Source organism: Sebastes umbrosus, chromosome 16, assembly GCF_015220745.1.
Source record: "Sebastes umbrosus isolate fSebUmb1 chromosome 16, fSebUmb1.pri, whole genome shotgun sequence".
NCBI lineage: Eukaryota > Metazoa > Chordata > Actinopteri > Perciformes > Sebastidae > Sebastes > Sebastes umbrosus.
This window is the reverse complement of record NC_051284.1, coordinates 28,800,033-28,819,533: the sequence shown is the minus strand read 5'-3', so window position 1 is coordinate 28,819,533 and position 19,501 is coordinate 28,800,033. Positions and strand designations below refer to the sequence as shown.

The 19,501-nt window shown below is 40.2% G+C and overlaps 1 protein-coding gene across 10 annotated transcripts; it reads left to right on the top strand.

The window, feature by feature from the left end:
• The first annotated feature begins 726 nt into the window (after positions 1-726).
• jade1 (jade family PHD finger 1) lies at positions 727-17,724 on the top strand. 10 transcript variants are annotated; one of them, XM_037746974.1, is made up of 12 exons: positions 727-913; positions 3,317-3,400; positions 3,737-3,862; positions 5,037-5,104; positions 7,196-7,353; positions 8,772-8,956; positions 9,482-9,693; positions 10,193-10,360; positions 10,608-10,724; positions 12,949-13,554; positions 14,805-14,922; positions 15,863-17,724. In XM_037746974.1, the coding sequence occupies exons 2-12, from the start codon at positions 3,352-3,354 to the stop codon at positions 16,912-16,914; spliced, it is 2,859 nt and encodes a 952-aa protein (XP_037602902.1). In that variant the 5' UTR covers positions 727-913; positions 3,317-3,351; the 3' UTR covers positions 16,915-17,724. The 10 variants fall into 10 exon arrangements, with proteins under 10 accessions (XP_037602902.1, XP_037602900.1, XP_037602906.1 ...); XM_037746972.1 differs by having other exon boundaries at positions 3,314-3,400; XM_037746973.1 differs by lacking the exon at positions 727-913 and adding an exon at positions 2,414-2,835.
• Positions 17,725-19,501: the final 1,777 nt, after the last annotated feature.

Here is a 19,501-nt window from a genome sequence, read left to right as displayed (position 1 = left end):
AGTGAACATTTCCTAACTAAATTTATTTATTTATTTATTATTATTATTATTGAGAACATGACAAGTACAAACAAACAAGACATAAACCAACTAAAAACAATACAGAAATAAGACTAAAATAAAGATGCATAAATAAAATACATACACAAAAGCAGGGCTTTCTCAAATTAACTTGAATATTAGAAATGAAAACAACTTCAGAGCTTTCTTGTCTTTAACACTAAGCTTTAAGTTTTTGTGTGTGTCAATACTTCATTTAGAAAATTCAGTACAGTAGTTACATAAAGTAGGCTAAATGTTCAGATTTTTCATTACAAAAAAAATCAGTAAATACATTTACTGAACACAATTAAATTAAATTGAAATAAATAATATAAAATGAGATAAATTATTAAAAAAAAAAATTTAAGGAAAGGAATATATGTGTTTTAACAAGTTTCAGTGACAATTTTCCTTTTTCAAAATAAGAATTATTTGTGTTCTGCCTCTTTAAAAGATAAATCTGTGTACTTTCCAAAATAGGAATGAATGGGACAGCTGCGTCACTTATAATAATAATAATATTAACAATATTCATATTATGTTTGTTGACACTCAATCTGGCAGCCGGGCAACGTGGGTTTTTATTATGACACTGGAAACATGATAATGGAACATACGCCCTGCATTAGGATCAGTCGTGTTATTTGTCACCAGAGGTTCTGCTGCCCTCCAGCGGCGGTGAGGAGCAGCTGCAGCCGGGCTGGTCTCCTCCTCCCCGGCTACAGCCACCGCTCTGCTCCGCTCTCTCTCTGTGTGTGTGTGTGTGTGTGTGGAATGCGGGTCAAGCGGAACTCACGGGGAGAAAAACTGCAGATCAAACATCTAAACATCTAAACACCTAAACCCGGCTCTCCTCGGCCTGACCTGCTCTGTACGTACCGACCAGTCTACTATCAACTCTAACAAGGGCTCAACTTTAATGTGCATCATGTGGCAGAATGTTAAGTTAACATCTCTTTAGTTATAGTTCCTCTGCAGCAGCAGAGCAGCAGAGCCCGCGGGACAAAACACCACACCGGCATTTAAAATGGCGCCAAAGATGAAGCTGCTGCTGGAAGAGATGAAGCCGCTCTGAGAGCTGCTGGCTGCTAGCTCTGTTGCTAGCTGTGCTGCTAGCTACGGTGCTAGCTGTAGTGCTAGCTGTGCTGCTAGCTGTGTAGCTAGCTACGGTGCTAGCTGCGGTGCTAGCTGTGTTGCTAGCTCTGTAGCTAGCTGTGTAGCTAGCTCTGCTGCTAGCTACGGTGCTAGCTGTAGTGCTAGCTGTGCTGCTAGCTGTGTAGCTAGCTACGGTGCTAGCTGCGGTGCTAGCTGTGTTGCTAGCTCTGTAGCTAGCTGTGTAGCTAGCTCTGCTGCTAGCTACGGTGCTAGCAGTAGTGCTAGCTGTGGTGCTAGCTGTGTAGCTAGCTGTGGTGCTAGTAGTAGTGTTAGCTGTGGTGCTAGCTCTGTAGCTAGCTGTGTTGCTAGCTGCGTTGCTAGCTGTGTAGCTAGCTGTGGTGCTAGTAGTAGTGCTAGCTGTGGTGCTAGCTCTGTAGCTAGCTGTGTAGCTAGCTGCGTTGCTAGCTGCGTTGCTAGTAGTAGTGCTAGCTGTGCAGCTAGCACCGCAGCTAGCAGCAGAGCTAGCACCACAGCTAGCTACACAGCTAGCAACACAGCTAGCAACACAGCTAGCTTCACAGCTAGCACCGCAGCTATCAGCACAGCTAGCACCGCAGCTAGCAGCACAGCTAGCACCGCAGCTAGCACAACAACATGGTGTTATTTAGTTATAGTTAGTTATGAGCGTTTTTAAAGTGTTCAGGTTTCAGGTAGTTTGTTTGTATTACATTAACCGTTAACAGAGAGCTGTCTGAGGCTGTTTAGGGTTAACAGAGAGCTGGCTGTTTAATAGAAGGCATCATAGTTTATGTTAGCAGCGTTGTCTAATACTAAATGCCAACTACATAACATAGCTAGCTAGCTGATGTTGCTAACCACCAACCAAGGCCTATGGAAAGGAGGTAGGGACCCGCGTCATAGCTGTGGGGTATTACGCATGCGCAGTAGAATCTGACCTGCACGACCGCAGCTTGAGTTACACTGCGCATGCGTTGTACCCCATATTCCAAGACCAGCGTCCCAGCCTCCTTCCATAGGCCTTGCTGACCACCAACCACAGCTAGCCAGCTAACTAAATGTTATCGTGCATACTAAAGTAAGCACAGCTGTAGAAAAGCATGCATAGTGGCATGTAAACATAAACCTCCTGATGCGATTTATACAGCTGTATAAACTTGTTTATTTGAATCTGAACGGACATCAGATTGTTGTGATAAACATGGGGGGGCCGCATGTTGCATAACAGAGGAGGGAGGGGGGGGGGTTAGCTCCGGCTAACGTTAGCCTGCTAGCATTTACAGTCTGTTTTAAAAAATGCATCTCTGTGTGGTTTGATTTAAAGCTAGTTGTGATCACGTTGTAAGAACACAACATTGCCATGCGTGTGTGTTGCCATGTTATTGTGTAACAGTGAAGAACAGCTGTTTGTCAGCTAATGCTAATGTTAGCTGCTAAGTTAGTGGCTGCTTTGCTGGAAGAAGGGGCGTCACAGCTAGCCTGCTGTTAGCTTAGCATTAGCATCTTTCCCCCCTCTGGTGCACGCTGGCAGCAGACCCTGAGATATGTCCACCTGTCGGGAGTTTTACAATCCCTGTTGATGTTGTTTTGCACGCTGCAAGCTGAACTTAGCACTGAAAGGCGTTGTTTCCTGTCTGTGTTGCATGTGATTACTTCTTGTTGACATCGCAGAGCACTGTGGTATGTACTGTACACATTAGCTCAAAGGGTTGCTGTTCTGTCAGATCAGCAAGGAATAGTGGAATATGACAAGTTTTTACTACTGTTGTTGCTCTGATATCTACCTGTTTATATCCAAGAGCTAATATTTTTGTAGAGTAGAGCTGTTTTAGATATTTAGAGAGATGGTTTATATCCCAAATAGTGAAAGGGCTGCAGGGATAGTATCCTGATTGTTTGGCTAGAAATGAAACTGGATCTTAAATGTTGTTTCCAGCAGCAGTGTGAGTGCTTCAATGGGTTGATAATGCCTACATGTATGTCATGAGCGTGCTTTTATTCATGGTGGAAGATAGCTTTAAGTTTAATGGTGTAATTGTGCATCATTTCCAAGTCTTCTGGTGCTGTGTTATCTTGCTCATCTGATCCTAACATTGTGCTCTTTATCATAGCTGCACATCTTGTCATTAACTTAACCTCCTGTCTGTGTTTGTGTCAGAAGTGTCCCTAGGCCGGAGCTCCGCAGACAGCACAGCGATGAAGAGGAGCAGGCACCCCAGCAGCAGTGATGACTCCGACAATGGAAGTAAGCAAAAAAATATTGTCTCTGCTGAGTCATTTCATACCGAGTCCAAATATAGACCTGAATGAGGTCAAGCACAACTCTGCCACCATCCTCAATTTCACAAGTGAAAGTGCAAAGCTGCAGAGGAAATGCCAACTTGTATCCTTAAATACCACAAAATCTAATTTTGGACGAAAGATAATGTTTCAATATATCATTACATTTTTATTGTTTTCATCTGTAAATGTCACGTCTTTTTTCCATTATATAAAAGCCATTAAGGTTTTGGTCCTTTCCTGAAAATGTGTCTTCCATCTTGTTACCGTCAGTGTCAGTAAATGTGTACTTCATGTTCAGGAAGGAAACGGAGAGAGAGAAAAGGAAAGAAGGGCAGCAGATGGACAAAGATTAAGGAAAAGAGAAAGCGCGTCTACAGTCTGAGAGACAGGAGTCAGAGTAGGATCTCTAAAGACATCCTGGCAGGTCAGACAGACGGGCTCAAATGTGACGTCAGGGAACAATTTCAGAAACACTTTGTAGGGTTTGTTTCATCCTCCACAAAATGTCAGCTGGGTGGGGTTTTACCACGTCGTATAAAATGTCGGGGTAAGTTGTTAATTATGGAAAACAGATTAAATGTGTGGATGCTTCCATGTGTTTGTTTAGGTTTAGTTATCATCCAATCTATCTTATGTGTCATCTGGTATAAAAACAAACCCAAAGCTTTTACTGTAAACTGCTTTTAGCCGAGGTCTGATTCAGGGTTTTGTTAGGCGAACAGTTAAATGCATTAACCCTCTGAGACCCGCAGGATGGGCAAAAACCATGCAGTTTTTTGAATGCAGTATAAATGTGTTATTTTCCGCCTATTCTAAAAGGGTGTATTTGAATATTTCTGCATACTGGGGTCCTATAAACAGTCTTGAATTGTATAAATTGGGTAAAGTTTTTGATAGTAAATCACAGCATGGCTTTTTCTATGGTGTTCCTCAGAGTCTCAGTGTCTTAATGTGGTATTTTGGAGAGATTATTGATCATTTTTATCAATTCTCTAGTGGAAAAAAGTGGTTAAATTTAGCAACAAATCTGTGTGAGACATAAGTGAGTATGGGAATGGACATTCATATACTTCCATCATAATGTTCTTAGCCCTTATACACTTTTACAATTTATTCTAATTAATTAAATATTAATGAATTAATGTATATTTCTTATTAATGACTAGAACAACTTGACACACAGTGCTCTCAAATTAATCTTCAGGTTCCCAGCTATCAGATGATGTACACCACTTCTATGTGACATCTCCTGTTGACCTGCTGTCTCCTCCTAAATGCCCCCAGGACCCCCCTAAAAAAGACAAAAACGGGTCTCGGAGGGTTAATGAAACGATCCTTCAGGATTTTGAGTTTAAAAGGCGAAGTTGTTGCTGCTGTCAGTAATTTTGTAATAAGTCGAATTAGTGAATAGTAAAGAGAAATGAAATTGAAAACAGAAAATGTCAGTTGCACCATTTTGACTACCCAAATGAGCCACACATGTATTTCTCAAAGTTTCCCTAGAAGGGGGGAAATCCATGTGTTTTAGCGGATGTGAGCAGAATCAGACAACGAAGACATGCCGAGACGTTTAACACGCTGTCGTGTTTCTCCTCCAGGTAATTCTACCTGCTGGTCCCAACAGTCATCACAGCCCAGGAGGGGGACCGGGCAGAAACCCTCCGAGGTACGTCCGTCTGTCTAAACTCAAAAATAATCATGATGGTGTTGAACATACATATATACAGTAGGTCGTAGTTCTTCTGCTGTCATTCCTGTACTCTGCCATTGTTTTATTTATTTATGTTTAATACTTTTATTGCAAACTACTCATGAATTATATATCCACAAAATGGGAAGATGCCTCCTCCATGATGTTTATATTGTGAATGTCTATCGGTCATGTTAATCTGAGAGTAATTCATTTCATAACTTAATTTCCAGCCTCATATTTCATCCACTTAAACCGGCGTCTTTTGTACTTTGACTCTTCATTTCTAACTCTATTTAATCTGGGTAATTTCCTACATTGACTCGTCCACTTTGACCAACGCCTCTTATATTCTGTCCCTTCATTTCTGACTCTACAAGTTATTATCTCCATTTCTAAGATTGTTCCCTTCCATCTTTGAATTGATGGATTTATAGAAGGGTTTATTTCTCGATCTTTGAAAAAAAATACATCAATATTCATCAATATTTTAATCAAAAATAAAAATAATTTGATAAACAATCTTAATGATTAAATGAACAAATGGAGGTCTGAGGTGAAAACCTGCAAAAAGTATTTGTAAGACTTTATTTGTCCCATTCATTACTGTAATTTTCCACATTGTACAGCGGGTTCTTGTGATGGAAACATAGCTGCTGTTATCTACTGTACAGTCTGTCCTCTTGGTCCCTGCAGGCTGCTGCACACTCCTCTCTGACCAAGAGCCAATCAAATCAAAGCAAAACAATGACTCAGGCCTAAGCAGCATCCAGATTGGCCGGTTCCTCTCTGGCTGTGTGTAGACAACGTGGTCGTTTTTTTTTTTATCTTTAACCCTGTGCAAACACTGATACAATACATTATCTCTATGGAACAAGAACATGTATAAAACATGTTGATTATTTTTGGTTGTAAAGATGGTTTATTTGCACACATACAAGTCCTCCTCAGATGAGCCAAAAAAATAATTTTGAACCGAGAGTCTGCACTTTTTAGTCTTCCAGAAGAAATCATTAACGCTGATAAACCAGATAGGGCTGCCCCCTCTTAGTCGATAAGTCAACTAACTACGATTTCTTTAGTCGATTAGTCCATTTTTTATGCTTTTTTCATGCTGAATGACTTATTTCCAAGAAACTTAAGCTCTGAAACGCTCTGTCTGAGTGAAGGCAAGCAGCAGAGGAGACGAGGCTCCGGCCACACACGAGCGCGCATATGGGAACGCGCATGTGTCCCGACCCGGTACATTTATACGCTTAAAAAGTTACAAACAGTCCCTTTAAGCATAATGCTTGCTACCATTTGTACTCTTATGCCATTGGAACTATTTGTATTATAAAACTTGTCAAACGAAATGCTTCAGATCTGTTTTATAGTGATAAACAGAAACATATAATTTGAATCATGTTAAGATACGATGAGATAACCCGTTTGCAATGTTATTGAATGTTAATACCACTTATATACCTTTTAAGCAGAGGGGGATTTTATTCAAATTGCATTTGGACTCAACTTGACAGCATTTATAGGCTACATTTCATTAACTGACCTTGAAAGCTTTCAGAAAATGAACAGTAAAGACTCGCATAGTCCTAATAAATCCAGATATTTAGATTTACCCGTCTAAAGCTGACTTTCAAAACTTCCTGCTGTGTGTCACAATCATATCAGAGTTTCTATTGGCCCAAAGCTAACATGGTTGTGAGTAATGGACACAGCATGCTTTGTTTTATTGGTGGAAATGGTCCCCATCTGTAGATATGCACGTTTTAATGACACAGCACAGTTTTATCATTTATAGAAAATTATTTTGCAGACCTCCTGACAGTCACCCGCTTTGAGAATAACTGAACTAATCGATTACTTGACAAAATGGTATGAGTGTTAGTCGACTAAGACAGACCTAATACCAGTAATTTGCAAGCCAAAATGTGGCAATATGATTATTGATGAGAACATTTGATGGTCTCACTCTGACAAACAACAAAAACAAACATTTCCTTTCTTCATGCTGTAATGATTTAACAGTAAAGCGAACTGACTTTTGTTTTCATGCGACTGCTGCAGGTTTTCAGGACCGACCTGATCACCGCCATGAAGGTCCACGACTCGTACCAGCTGAACACGGAGGACTACTACGTCCTCGCTGACCCGTGGAGGCAGGACTGGGAGAAGGGAGTCCAGGTTCCCGTCAGCCCCCAGGCCATCCCGCAGCCCGTCGCCAGGTAGGACAAAAGAAAAGACCCCTTCGAGACTAGAAAGTCACATATTTGAATCCTGTATTGTCCGGCTGAGACAGCTGCTTGCATAACAGCCAGCTTATTTCCTTAGAGAGACATTGTTCTGTTTCAGATTGATTTGACGGACTCACAGTCAGATAGTTTGGTAGCCAGCAAGGACAAAGTTAGAGAAAGGCTGGAAAACAAAACCTGTATACCATTAAACTTAAATTAGACCCTGGATAGACGTCGAGTCCCTTTTACTTGTCGGGTGTGACTTCACATTTTGACAAATAAACGCAAGTCTCAATTAGACGCCGAGTAACTTTTATCAATATGGACATTTGGTTAGATTCTCCACAATAAAATACATTTTGACTTTTGGACTGAGTTATTAATAAATAATAATTCAAATGTCAACGTTATGAATGAACCTTCTAAGCTTTGAACTATTCGGTACATCGGTAAACAAGAGATTTCAGAATAGAAGTGGAGACTCCTTACATTTGAAGAGGTCATGAAGTCCGAATTTGTTTCCATTCCTCAATTATTTATATATATATTATATTCCTTTAGCCCGTAAGGGTTTACCGATCAAAATAATCAAAACGTTTTTTCTTTAAAATGTATTTAAATTAATTAAAGTTGTGAATATTGTCATGTGAAGTTCACTACAAAATAAGTGTCCCCACATTTCTCTGTTTAGTTTTCACCCCTTTTCCTTTTTGGTACGCCGAATAGGCTCGTCGTTGACGTGCAGGTGGGTTTTAAGATAAAGACAGGTGTTGTATCCGTATGTTGGTGCTATAAAACAAGAGTTGTTAACTGTCTTGGAGTTAGATCAAATGAATGATTCATAATTGATATGTTATTTGTTAGTTTTGATTTTATACAAGTAATATTCGTGCTGGTTTAAATAAACAATTTGATTGTATTTCTCATCTTTGCTGAGCATGAGTGTTGCAAAAGGAATTAAACGCCTGTCCCAAATATACGCTAGTTGGGTTCAGTGATAGAAGCAAGAATCATTAGAATGAAGATGTGAAAGTTGTTTACTGGTGGCCGTCATTGTTTTATCTACCAAAGAAAAATTCAACTTGCATTTCAGGTGATATTTTTGCACCTCGATGTAAGATGACAAGTCTTTAAAATCCTTAAAATGCTCAAGCAGGGCCTACTGCTGCAAGGAAAATGGAATACTTTCTTATGTCTTATCTCGGTCACATTTGCTCTTTGATCTATAACGTTATGGCACAAAAAATGTTTCTTGCATTTAATTAATTCAGAATTTTTCTAAGCATCCCAACTGGTTGAAGAGACAAACATTTTAAGAGTGTCTAGAAAATGGATGGATGGATAATTCAAAGGACCACACTGTGAATGCAGGAGAGTAAACTGACTCGTCTCCCATCTGTGCTGTGCAGGGTGTTGGCCGAGAAAGGGAAGGAGGTCATGTTCATCAGGCCAAAGAAGTTGATCCGGACGTCGGGCGCCGAGGCGCTGGGCTACGTGGACATCCGGACGCTGGCGGAGGGGATGTGCCGCTACGACCTAAACGAGGAGGACGTGGCCTGGCTGCAGACCACCAACAAGGAGTTTGCAGAGATGGGTGAGTCACAGAACAGATGATTGGACAAAAGGCTGGAAGTCATTTTGTAGGCTTCATTCAGATATCGGATCTCTCAGCTTCACTCCATCTTCTCCTCAAGCTGACGGTTTTGTGTTCGCAAAGTGTTTGTTTCGAGGAAAGTTTTTCTCCTGATTTATTTTAGGCTGCTTGTGTTGCTTTGACCACATCTTAGTTTAGATGCACATTGTTGTCTATAGTTGAGTCACAGAGTAAACTTCATAGTTAAACCTGTAATTAAGCATATTGTTACGGTTTGAACTGGTAAAAAGTCCACCGTTTAGGCAGAAAACAATTTGATCACCCTGACTTTTTAGTTTAAATTCACCAATTTTTAAAATCCCCAATGGGGATTACAGAGCAGCTTTTGATACTTTAATCTGACTAAAATATGGAAATTATGCAACTGGACTTTTCTGGAGGAGGTTCGGTGTTTTCTTGACGGCAAACTAAATTTATTTGTGCCAAACAAACCACCAGTAAACCTCTAACTCCCGACTTTTCCAGCCATGCCACCGCTGGACGAGATCACCATGGAGCGCGTGATGGAGGAGTTTGAACGCTGCTGCCATGAAAACATGACGCACGCCACGGAGACGGAGGAGGGGCTGGGCATCGAGTACGACGAGGACGTGGTGTGCGACGTCTGCCAGTCGCCCGACGGCGAGGACAACAACGAGATGGTGTTCTGCGACAAGTGCAACATCTGCGTTCACCAGGTCAGAGGTCAACACACGGACTCAATTAACTGACAATGCATTATAACTCTGGACCAACACACTAGCTGCTCCTATGGATCAGGGGGAACATAAAAATTAATGCAAAGGAACGCAAAAGAAGTTTGGTAAAAAGAAATCCCACTTTGGCCCCTCGGAGGCTCCGAAAAGAATTTGGGCACTTTATTAAAAATCACAGCTAAGATGTGAAGAGTAATAGTCGAAGTGAAATCTGTAATGAAATAATGCACACAGATTTTAACCAAACCGTGATAACTTTGTAGCGCTGAGACACTTCATTTAGTTGTCTGAATAGATTGCTTCGCTGTGGTAAAAAAGCTAAATGAAAACGACTCATCTTACATTTCATATCAGCTGTTGCCGTGGTTTCACCTGACACACTCCATCACACTCTTCTTCATTTGCTGCTGCTGCTGCTGTATTGATTTCCGCGTGCTCTCTGGAAGCTGAGCCTCCCTCTTGTTTTTGCGTTTCTCACCAGGCGTGTTACGGCATCCAGAAAGTCCCAAAGGGCAGCTGGCTGTGCCGGATCTGCGCCCTCGGCATCCTGCCAAAGTGCCAGCTGTGTCCCAAGAATGGCGGAGCCATGAAGCCGACCCGGAGCGGAACCAAGTGGGTCCACGTCAGCTGTGCCTTGTGGATCCCAGAGGTGACGATAACGTCTACCTGTTTACAGTCTTTATTTTATTTTTATACCAAATCATTTATTCACTTCTTTTACATTTTAGATACATGTCCCTCTTCCTGTTTTGATACAGTATCCGAGGACTGTGTAAATCTTAAAAAAAAATAGCAAAGAGCTAATTTAAGTTTGCACATAGCCAGAATGAGATAAATGAGTCTGTGCTGATATTTGAATCACACCCGGCTCATCACATGTTGAATGTGCTTTGCAGGTGAGCATCGGGAATCCAGAGAAGATGGAGCCGATCACCAACGTGTCCCAGATTCCCAGCAACAGATGGGCTCTGATCTGCTGCCTGTGTAAAGAGAAGTCCGGAGCGTGCATACAGGTAAGAGTCACCGCTCGCATTTCACCCCCCAACGACGCACAAACACAAAGACATTTAATGAGACGTGAAAAGCAACGCGTGACCCCAGCGTGTTAGAGTGATTCAGTAGTTAATGATATCCTCAGTGTGGTGCAAAGTGGTGCGTTTCCTCCGCTTTTCACAACCAAACAAATGAAATTGAGATGATTTCACAGCTCAGCAGGTTAAATGAGGCAGCTGATCAGTGTTTGTCTTTTTTAAATTGGTTGTATTTTGCATTAAACAGGTTTTAATAACGCCTGAGAGTAACAGTATAAAAGTAAAACCACTAATTATTAGTATTATTAGTATGAAAGGAAGATAATATGCATAATCAAATAGTATAACTTGTATAACAATACTCCTTATTCAGCTGCTACCATTTGTTTTACCAGCTGAAAATCTTTTTTAGTCATTTAGTCATTAAATATTGAGTGAATTTAGAAACGAAATGTGAACATAATGTTAATATTACCTACAATGACGACTGGTAGTTGGAAGCTTTTGGTAGCAGTGCCAAAACTATATCAATACTTTTCTTTTCTTTTTCATACTTTATTTTTTCGAGGTTGTTTTCATATATATAATTTACAGTTCGTAATTACAATAGTTTATAAACCAATTTTTTAAGTAGTCGAGCTTCGACGAACACATAAGTACACTAGAGAAAACAACTTCAGCATTCAAAATTTAAATAAAATTAAGAAAAATAATAATAATAATAATAAAAAGAAAGAATAGAATAAAAAAGATAAAAAAAATAATAATATTAATACAAAGAGAAAAAAGTAATAATTAAAAAAGAAAAATTAAATAAACAAATAACTTAATAGAAAACAAAAAAAGACAACAAAAATCAAGCCCAAAATATACTTTTCATTACAGATGCCAAAATTATTCTAAATATCAGTACCTTACTTTGCTGAGTATTATCATGTTTCATTTTTTCATTCAACAGTTCAAATGTGGTTAAAGTTGTTTTAACAGAAACAGCTACGTATACAATTATACTTAACTTGAATAAAATATAAGTAAAAAAAAAAAGTCAGAATTAGTTTATATCTTGACCTATATGTTAACCGCTTTCCGTTCCGCCCTCTTTTCTTAGAGGGGCCGGGGCGGGGGACCGAGGATGTTCAGGGGAGATAAAAAGTCAACAGTAGATGTCATATAGAAGTGGTGTACATCATCTGAGAGCTGGGTTCTAGTCATTAATAAGAAATACTAATGAATTAATTACAATAAATTGTGAGCGTGTGTGAGAGCGTAGAACATGTTGATATGAGTTTGTGATGATCATCCCCATGCTCTATTACGTCTCATAAATTGTAGCAGCAATGTTTGGGTTGATACCATTTGTTACACAGATTTGGTGCTAAATTTAACCATTTTTTACCACTCGAGAATTGATAAAAAATGATCAATAATCCCTCCAAAATACCACATTAAAACACCAAGACTTTGAGGAACACCATAGAAGAAGCCATGCTGTGATTTGGTTTAAAAAACGTTTGACATTTCTGCAAGAATTGCATTTTTTGGCGATTGCATAGTGAGCACTTCTGTTGTGTAAACTGTCTCAGAAACCCCCTTATTGTCAATCTAGCTAGGAAAGCCATCCATCCTCTGAATGCTCTAGGTCTCTAGTCTGATCCATCCATCCTCTGAATGCTCTAGGTCTGTAGTTTGATCCATCCATCCTCTGAATGCTCTAGGTCTGTAGTCTGATCCATCCATCCTCTGAATGCTCTAGGTCTCTAGTTTGATCCATCCATCCTCTGAATGCTCTAGGTCTCTAGTCTGATCCATACATCCTCTGAATGCTCTAGGTCTCTAGTCTGATCCATCCATCCTCTGAATGCTCTAGGTCTCTAGTCTGATCCATACATCCTCTGAATGCTCTAGGTCTCTAGTCTGATCCATCCATCCTCTGAATGCTCTAGGTCTCTAGTTTGATCCATCCATCCTCTGAATGCTCTAGGTCTCTAGTTTGATCCATCCATCCTCTGAATGCTCTAGGTCTCTAGTTTGATCCATCCATCCTCTGAATGCTCTAGGTCTCTAGTTTGTGGCTGTAACGTTTCATGAGGGTGTGATTATCCTAGAGGTCACCACAGGTCATTTTATACAACTAGTACTGAAACAACCCAGGTTGTTTATGTTTTGGTTGATTTTGACCAACTGTGCGTTTTTGTTGCTGTTGTAGTGCTCAGCGAAAAACTGCCGGACTGCCTTCCACGTGACGTGCGGCCTCACCGCCAGCCTCGAAATGAACACCATCCTCTCGGAGGACGACGAGGTCAAGTTCAAGTCCTACTGTCCCAAACACTCCGGGCTCGAGGGCGCCGAGTCCAGGGACCGAGACTCGGGAGGCGAGGAGGAGAAGGAGAGCGCCGGCAGCGACAAGAAGGGCAAGAGGAGAGGCAGGGTGAGATGGGAGGAAGACGCCGCCTCCTCCTCCTCGTCTCCCTACGTGGCTCCTCAGCTCCTCGACAGAGCGCCCAGCAACCTGGAGGTGCTCACCAGCCGCCAGCAGGAGAAGAGAGTCAGCCTCCGCAAGCTGAAGCTGCAGGAGATGGAGGAGGAGTTCTACCAGTTTGTGGAGGTGGAGGAGGTGGCCGCTCACCTGAAGCTGCAGCCGGAGGTGGTGGACTTCCTGTTCCAGTACTGGAAGCTGAAGCGCAAAGCCAACTTCAACCAGCCGCTCCTCACGCCCAAGAAGGACGAGGAGGACAGCCTGGCACGCCGCGAGCATGAGGTGCTACTGAGACGCCTGCAGCTCTTCACACACCTGCGACAGGACCTGGAGAGGGTAGGTTGTCACTTCCCCAAAGTTCACAGGAAAGCAGAGACCAGAAGGAGGGACAGAAAAGTGAATTAAAATAAATTCTGAGTGCAGTGGAACAGTTTGCTTCTTTGTAGATAAGATTTATTCACATTTTACAGCAGCAGAAGAGAGAGAGAGAGAGAGAGACAGGATAGAGGTAGGAAACAAAGAAATAACAAATAAAATACATTAAGCAAAGGATGTATAGATTACAATACCTTAGTACTCTGGAACTATTTAATAAAACAACAGTGTTGAGATCGTATTACTGAAGAATAGACGCTTTCTCCTGCAGATAAGACAGGAAGCGGTCAAAAATAATCTTACTGTCCATTTCTAAGTGATCCGAGGCCACCAGGAAGCCTCCAATCTTTCTTTTAGGTGTAGAAAGGGACGTTTTGAGTTGTTGTGCAGGTTACTAAATGTGAAATGAAAAGCCAGTTTTTAATGCTCAGATCATAGAAATAGAATATAGGAGTAGAAGAGACATGCCCATTCAAATCGATGTACCAGGATGGTCAGAGCGGCGGGCGTTTTTATGTGTACCGTTGACATAGCGACCGTTATAGCGGGCTGACTCCCGCATAAACTAAGCCGACTTGCGGCAGGTCGCGGACTCAATGAGGTTTTGCAGTAACAACGAATAAATGAGCAGCAGAGTCGTAACGTTATGAAGCACATGGAAAATGTAAATGAGTTAAATTGAACAACTTAATGCTTCGTCCACACACTGTGGTCACAGCGTAGGAAAGCACATTGCTATCGCCAGATGAGTGACAACTTTGTTCTGTTAGTTTTCTGTAACCAGTGTGGCATTGGAGCATGGGGGAATTGGCAAGCAAACAGCTGGCTGGTTAGCTCTTGGGCTGGTTCTGCCAGGCTTTGGTGCTGCACTGATTACAGAAAATGAGCCAACAGCGGGCTGGTGGCCAGAGGCAGCGCCGGGTCTAAAGATTTAATCAATTCTAAACATCGCAGTCCAGTAGTGCACCTTCGTTAGCCCTGTTGAAGTATAGTGACTTGTCATTCTGAAGTAGAACCAGGTAGCTATAGTGTATGTACTCTTAACTGCTTGTTTAAGATATTCACTTTACGTGGATATAAAACCGAGAAAAGCATCAAATCTGCACATTTGAGAAGCTGGAATCAGTTTAAGTCGTCGTTCCAGCATTAGGAGGTTGTTGATCTAAGTTCATGATGATCTGTCTAAAGAAGCTGCTGTTGTTGGTCCTCAGGTCCGTAACCTGACCTACATGGTGACTCGGAGGGAGAAGATGAAGCGCTCGATGTGGAGAGTCGAGGAGCAGATCTTCCAGCACCAAGTTCGACTGCTCGACCAGGAGCTGCTCACGGGTGAGTCAGCAAAACATGATTTCATCAAAGCTCCACAAATCACATCAACTTCGTACAGCAATAATATTTAATATATTTGTGGTAAAAAAAAGTAATAGATGCAATTTTAATAATCTCACCAAAAATCTGCCAATTCTGTAAATACATGTAAATATACAATGTATTTTTATTCATTTTCAAGTTCACAAAACAACATTTAAGGTCATGTTGTAACCTCTAAAGCGAGCTGGCAGGTAGTGATTGTCAGTGATATTTTACCGTAGCAGAGGTGGAAAGTAAATAAGTACATTTACTCAAGTACTAGTACTTAAGTATTTAAATGTTATGCTACTTTATACTTCTACTCCACTACATTTCAGAGAGTAATATTGTAAATTTGTTTACTGCACTGCATTTATTTAAGACCTGTAGTTACTAGTTTAATTAAAAAAATTTAAGATTTCAAAAACGAAACATACAATGAATAAATATGAGTTAATAAAATATGATCTATTGTTACAAATTAAACTTCTAAAAATATATAAAATAGTTAAAAATTCGCTCCACTTTGACCTATGACAACATTAATGCTTACATATCAATACATCAATAAGAATGATCCAATAGTATAACACTGATAGTAGCCGCTCTGCATTAGGAGTACTTTTACTTTTGATACTTTAAGTACATTTTATAGCGAATATTACTTACTAAGACGACGCGGCGCATTTTACTGCTAGCCTGCAGCTCAAAGACGACGCAGCGTATCTTACCGAGCTGCAGACTAGTGGTAAGATGTGCTGTGTCGTCTTTAGCCGCAGGCTACCGGTAAGATATGCCGTGTCCATCGTCGTCACAACCCCACTGTGAATGAGAAGAAAAAAAGTTATTTTCTGACCACCATTAGAGGATGATATAAAAACATTGTGCTGAATTTGTACATCACTTGTGTGTGTTGCAGGCGATCCTTCAACGAAGGATTTGGAGAAGCTCTTCACTCTGGACTGGTTGTCCTCTCAGGGCTCCCAGTCTCGCTCCTCCTGGAGCCACTCAGGACTGAAAACCAAACGAGGGTCTTTAAAGCAGGAAAAAAGGAAAAGCGGCGACCGTAAAGGCCTCTCCGACTCCCCGCACACTCACAAGAAGGACAATCTGAGCAAACCACTGGAGATGAAGGACAGTAAAGGCTCCAGAATCAAAGAGTCTGAGCCTGCTGAGGACACGAGCGACGCCAAAACCCAGAACTCTGAGATCAGCAAGGAGATTCAGTTCCCAAAGCTTCAGAGGCCAGAAGTCGTTCATGAAACGATCACCCTCAAGCTGCACAAACTGGAGAGCAGGAAATGCCCCAGGAGGGAGGCCCCGGGGCCCGAACACGAGGCGCTGGCCAGACGGAAACGAGATAATGATCATGAAGAGGAGAGGAGGAGGAAGAGGAGGAGCGATGTGAACAGGTTCGGGTCAAAACACCTGGAGAAAACGGTGTCCATCAGGCTGGTCGATATCAGGAACTCTGACAACGACGACTACTTCATTGACGAACGGATGGCCAAAAGAAGCCCCGTCTCTCTGGACGTGACGAAAAACACTAAACTCAACAGAGCCGGCGAGGTCTCAGCCGCCGCCACCAAAGCCAACGGTTGGCTGAGGAAAGGTCAGTCGAACGGCTCGCACACGACTAACAGACATGTGGGAGGACATCTTAGAAGCTGGGGGAAGTTCAGGATCCCGAAGAGGAGCGAGAGGCCTCTGGCGGCAGCGACGAAGGAGGAGGAGGAAGAGGAGGAGGAGGAGCTGCTGAGGCCGCTGACCAACACGCCGGAGCCGTCGTACCCCAGGACCAGACACCGCACGGGGACGGAGAGCGACGGCTACGCCTCCGACTCCAAATCAGGCGACGGCGAGATGGAGCCCTGCTTGAAGCGATGCCACTCCCACCAGCTGAGGGGAGACTCGTCTCTCGGCCGGCGCTACGGGTCTGACATCATCCGCCGGGGCGTGCTGGCCTCCTGATGGCGGAGCAACACTTTGGAAAATAAGCTGCACTGTGTTAAGTCGGAAAAGAACGACTGACGCTCTTTGTACCTTTTTTAATTTTCTCGACGAATCCTAAAAATGCCTAGATTAAAAACAGAGCCGATATTTATTTTTTATTTGTAAAATATGTAAATCTGGGAAAATATTTGACTTTATTTTGAGCTAGTTTTTATTATTTTTTTTCCGTTAAAAGTAGAAAGATGTCAAGTTGCCACTTAAACGCTCGCTCAGATATTTACAAGCAAATAGTTGCTTGGGACCACAAGCTTGCAATGTAATCTGTTTTTTTTGACATAGTATTAAACTCAGTTGCACCTAGTTGAAGAAGCTGACAGATAATCATCTTATCAGCAAATAGAACTCTTTAGGTCTTTTTTTTTTTTTTTTTAAATCAAGCTTCATCGGATGTTAACAGCTACAAAACAGGAAGTCAAACTGCCCTTTTAGCGCTATTTACTCCAGCTGTCATCGTTTCTTCAGTCTGTGATTGTCGAACATTATGAACTGGGAAACCACAAACAAAAAAAAGGAATTCAGAATGACGTTTCATCAGCACTTAAGTGTAATTGAACTGCGATCGTATCGTATCCATCATGTGCCTAACTTTTATTTGAAGCGTTTGCACTACGAAGAGGACGGCACAGGTGTGAGGTATGAGTAGAGAGTTATTTTTACACTGAAAAATTTAAAAAGCGTTTTGTACCCTCGGCCGCTGCTGTACTACTGTTATGCAAAATGAAACTTGTTTTTGTCTCAAAGAGGAATAAAAACTCTGGAGGACTGAAATCTGTGATCCGTGTTTGATTAATGTTTAACTTTACAAGCGTTTTTTCTTAACATTAATTCATACTGTAGATTAAATCAAATGTTATTCTAAGGAGGAAACTTATACTGAAACAATGCTTGAGTTTAAATATAGATAATGAGAATACATTTTTGAGCTGAAATTAGTAGTTGATTAATCAATTAGTCAATCAGCAACTATTTTTGAAATCGTGACAAGCATTTTTCTGCATTTTATAGACTAACCAATTAATCAATTAATTGACAGAATTATCTGCAGATTGATTGATAATGTAGTTGCAGCCGTAGTTTTCAAAAGCAGCTGAACAAGAACTTTTCCTGACTGGCAAAATTTGAATTTAAATACAGAAACTCTCCGATCAAAGAATAAGTAAACAAGATTACAATCTTAAATACTATGACTTTTTGACATGTTAGACTGACTTTTTTCGACAGAATATATTATGATTTGGGTTTTATTTTTGTATTACTTTGACATACTATACTATCACTTTTTAATAATTTTTTTAGACATGATATACTAGGACTTTTTTTTCAAATATTTTCGACATAATATACTAGGACTTTTTTATTGATTTATCGACATACTATACCATGTCTTTTTTTTTATTTTACTTTTTTTTGACACATCATTTTTTTTTTTTAGGTACTAACTATACCATGACTTTTTTGAACATACCATACTATGACTTTTTTTTTTGACATATTATACTATGACTTTTTTTTTTGTTTGACATACTATACTATCAATTTTTTTTAAGATTTTGTTTTTAGATACTAACTATACCATGACTTTAGACATTTTTTTTTAATTTTTTTTTTTACTTTTTTCAACATACAATACTTTTCAAAATACTATACTATCACTTTAGTTACTATACCATAGCTTTTAGACATATACTAGAACTTTTTTATGACTTTTTAGGATATACCATAGTATGACTTTTTTTCAGCATGCTATACAATGCTATTTTTTATAACTTTTGTTCAACAAAATACAAACTTTTTTAGACATTTTTACTTTTGCCAACATACTATACTATGATTTGTTTTGTTTTTTTAATTTTTCGACATACTATACTATGGGCTTTTTATGATTTTTTAATAACATACCATAGTATGACTTTGTTTATTTTTTTTTCATGAAATGTTTTGACATACTATGACTTTTCTCAAGACAATTTTTCGACATATTATACTTTGTCTTTATTTCATTACATTTTTCGACATACTATATTACTTTTTTTCATGAAATCTTTCGACATACTATACTATGACTTTTTTCGACATACTTTACCATCACTTTTTTTTTTCATGAAATTTTTCAACATACTATACTATGAATTATTTTTTATGAAATTGTTCGACATGCAATACGATTACTTTTTTCGACATACAATGCTGTGACTTCTTTTCATGACATTTTTCGACAAACTACTATAAATTATTTTTCATGAAATTTTTCCACATACCCCCGATTACGTTGTCGCGGGGGTATAATAATACAATACTAATAAAATTTGTTAATAGTTTATCAAAATGGTTGTCGATTAATCCGACTGAATAGAGCTGAAACAGAAAATTAAAACAGTAAAATTTTGCCAGAAAGATAAATGTGAAGTTTTGGTCTTTACAGAAAAGTTTTCCTTTAATATATCTCAAACAAATGTTTACGGCTTCAAAGCTGAAGTTAGGGCAGCTTTCAATTTTAAAGTGATATTAAAGTGATGTAAGTCGTAACAAGAGGTAAAAATAAAAA